The sequence below is a fragment of the Aspergillus viridinutans genome (assembly GCF_018404265.1).
Source record: "Aspergillus viridinutans IFM 47045 DNA, scaffold_8, whole genome shotgun sequence".
Classification (NCBI taxonomy): domain Eukaryota; kingdom Fungi; phylum Ascomycota; class Eurotiomycetes; order Eurotiales; family Aspergillaceae; genus Aspergillus; species Aspergillus viridinutans.
The window spans coordinates 292,911-295,331 of record NW_025091224.1 but is presented as its reverse complement, the minus strand read 5'-3'; the positions used below and the strand labels follow the sequence as shown (position 1 = coordinate 295,331).

The window sequence follows — 2,421 nt, the reverse complement described above, 5'->3', positions numbered from 1 at the left end:
CTTCCCTTGTACACATTGTAATAATATCCTTAAGGTGCCAACAAAGGCATATATATGTTAGTATATAAGCAGAGATTGTAGTATCTTAAAATATCGCATATATAGACCACAAATAGAAAAGGCATGTAGGACCTAAAATCATACAAATACTACCTGCTTTATATAACTGTGATGAGTCCATGCCAGACAGTCCTCCGCGCGCTTTGCATTCCATTAACGTACATGGAGCCTCTTTGCTTCACACATATCTGCACCGTATGGCGGTCTCTTTAGGGATCTTGTCTGTTTTGCAGGTGGCCGACGCACCAACATGGAATGATGAAAGTCAATGATTAGGGCCCGCTCTAGCTCAGCGTTCCACAAGACATTATCAGGCCGAAGGTCCTGATGCAAAACACCTAAAGAGCGAATTTCCTTCACTGATTTGGATATCTCGCGTCGCAGCGCGGAGCCATTTTCGAGTGCAGTAGTAATTTCACCCCCCCAACCTAAGAGCAGCATGTGACGAATCTCACCGGCCCCATGTAGGAAGTAAATCTTGGCCAAATCAATAGCTCCTACGAAGACTGGAACTGCCGATCCCTGTGCACGTCGTAGAACACGGTAAATTTCTGCTTCGCGGGAGACTTCTTTCCAAAGTTGAGAGGTTGTTCCCTTCCCAACAACAGTGTACCCATAAGCAGCACAAGTGACTTTGAAAGGGGCGCCGTACGCACCACATCTCCCCATAGGTGTGCAATTGCAATCGATATTCGTGTCCAATTGCAGTTTGATTAGCTGCACCAGGCGCTCTGCGTTGATAAGGTGTCGGTTGCCGTGTCCTCCCTGCTGATGGAACTTCAAGTTCGGGCAGCGATCATCTAATAGGCCACCCTGCTGTAGACCAAGCAGACACCGCTGCGTGCAGAACATATTTGCATGTTGACGAGACCCATAATCTTGGCAATTTTGAGTATGATTTTGGCGCGTCAATCGCTGGATAGGGGGAGACGAGGTAACCTCGCTGAACCCTCGCTTCCGTCCCGGAGCAGCTTGAGAATCAGAGTCTGAAGAATCCATTAATTCTGATCGACGCGCTGTATCTGGCGGAGCACAATTGACCTGGGATCGGGTAGGCACTCGGCGACCTCTGCCTGGGGAGGTTCGTACGGGGGAGGACGACGGCAGATATTCGGAGCCTGTATATTCAGAACTGGTATACTCAGACCGCGGAGGCGTCTGCCGCAGCTCCTCCTCTGGGATTTGAGATCGTGTATATTCAAAGTTCGTCTTCCAAACATGTAACTTTGCTTGTGCAGCATTTCTCCACTCCTGGCTGCGGGGGGTCGATGAAAAACTCATTAAGCAGATACAGAGGACTCTTCCAATGGCTGTTCTCGGTTGTTGGAAAGTAGAGTCATCGTCCGCACAAACATCCATGTTGGGCTCGCACAAATAGAAATCAAGTGTACTTGGATCATCATAAGGCACGCGAAGTAGGACTAGCGCGAGGCCGTTGGTTACGTAGGAATATTCAAGCCCTTCTTGAATCATCACATGGTACTCCTGGACTAGCACAGACCCTGCCAGTCGCTCTGCATTATACTTTAATTTTTCCTTCTTGTCTGTGGGGATAGTTTCAGGTTGGACCACTTCATCCCAAAAGTTCATCGGCCGGAGTCCCGCACGGAGGTTTTCCACAGAGAGCTTATGAGGTGGTTTGTATTCAACTGTTGTCAGTAAGGTAGTGGTATTGCCGTCAGTTCTATGGATGCAAAATTGGTCAGGTCTCGAGGGCCGTGAAGTCGATGGCTGGCCGGTTGCTGATTCACCCTCAACTGCATCCAGCGCATTGGCATGATTATCGAACTGAATACCATTACCCAGCTGGAATTCTTCTCGAGCGTCCGGCAGCTTGCATAACTCTGTGATTATGTCATGAACATGGTCCTCCACTGCAAATCGCTCATAGCTCTCAAGATCTTGTTCACTGCTAATTGGCCGGCGAGCGAATCGTCGACCCAGACCTTCCAGCTCAACAATGGGTGAAAAAAGTCGGGGCGCCACCACATCTGACTGCAGATACCTCAAAACAGAGTTGTAGATTTCCTGTTGTCTAACTGGGCAGTCCGCCCAGAAACGAAGGCGTGTCGGACAGTACTTGCCAGTGGGTGGTGGAATCGTTCCCGTTGTGGAGCGAGAAGGGGCTTCAACTCTCAATGGTCGGGAGAGAAGACTGTGGCAGGATCGAATGAACTCTTCAAAGGTAGTTTGTTGGTTGCGCTCTCTCTCTTGTCTCTGGCCCTCTTCTGCCTGCCTTTGGCGGTCCTCTGCTTGTTCGCGCCTCCTCCTTTCCAGTTCCCGTTGCTCCTCCACCCTTCTTCGTAATGCTACTTCCCGCAAGAAGAGAGCTTTGTAGTCTGGCGAACTGCTGCTATCCAT

At 49.6% G+C, this 2,421-nt stretch overlaps 1 protein-coding gene across 1 annotated transcript; it reads right to left on the bottom strand.

Annotated features, from left to right (window-relative positions):
• Positions 1–213: 213 nt before the first annotated feature.
• Aspvir_009241 (uncharacterized protein) lies at positions 214–2,421 on the bottom strand (the record flags this gene model as incomplete). The annotated part of the gene is made up of 1 exon (XM_043272390.1): positions 214–2,421. One exon carries the CDS (start codon positions 2,419–2,421, stop codon positions 214–216), a length of 2,208 nt encoding a protein of 735 aa, XP_043128325.1.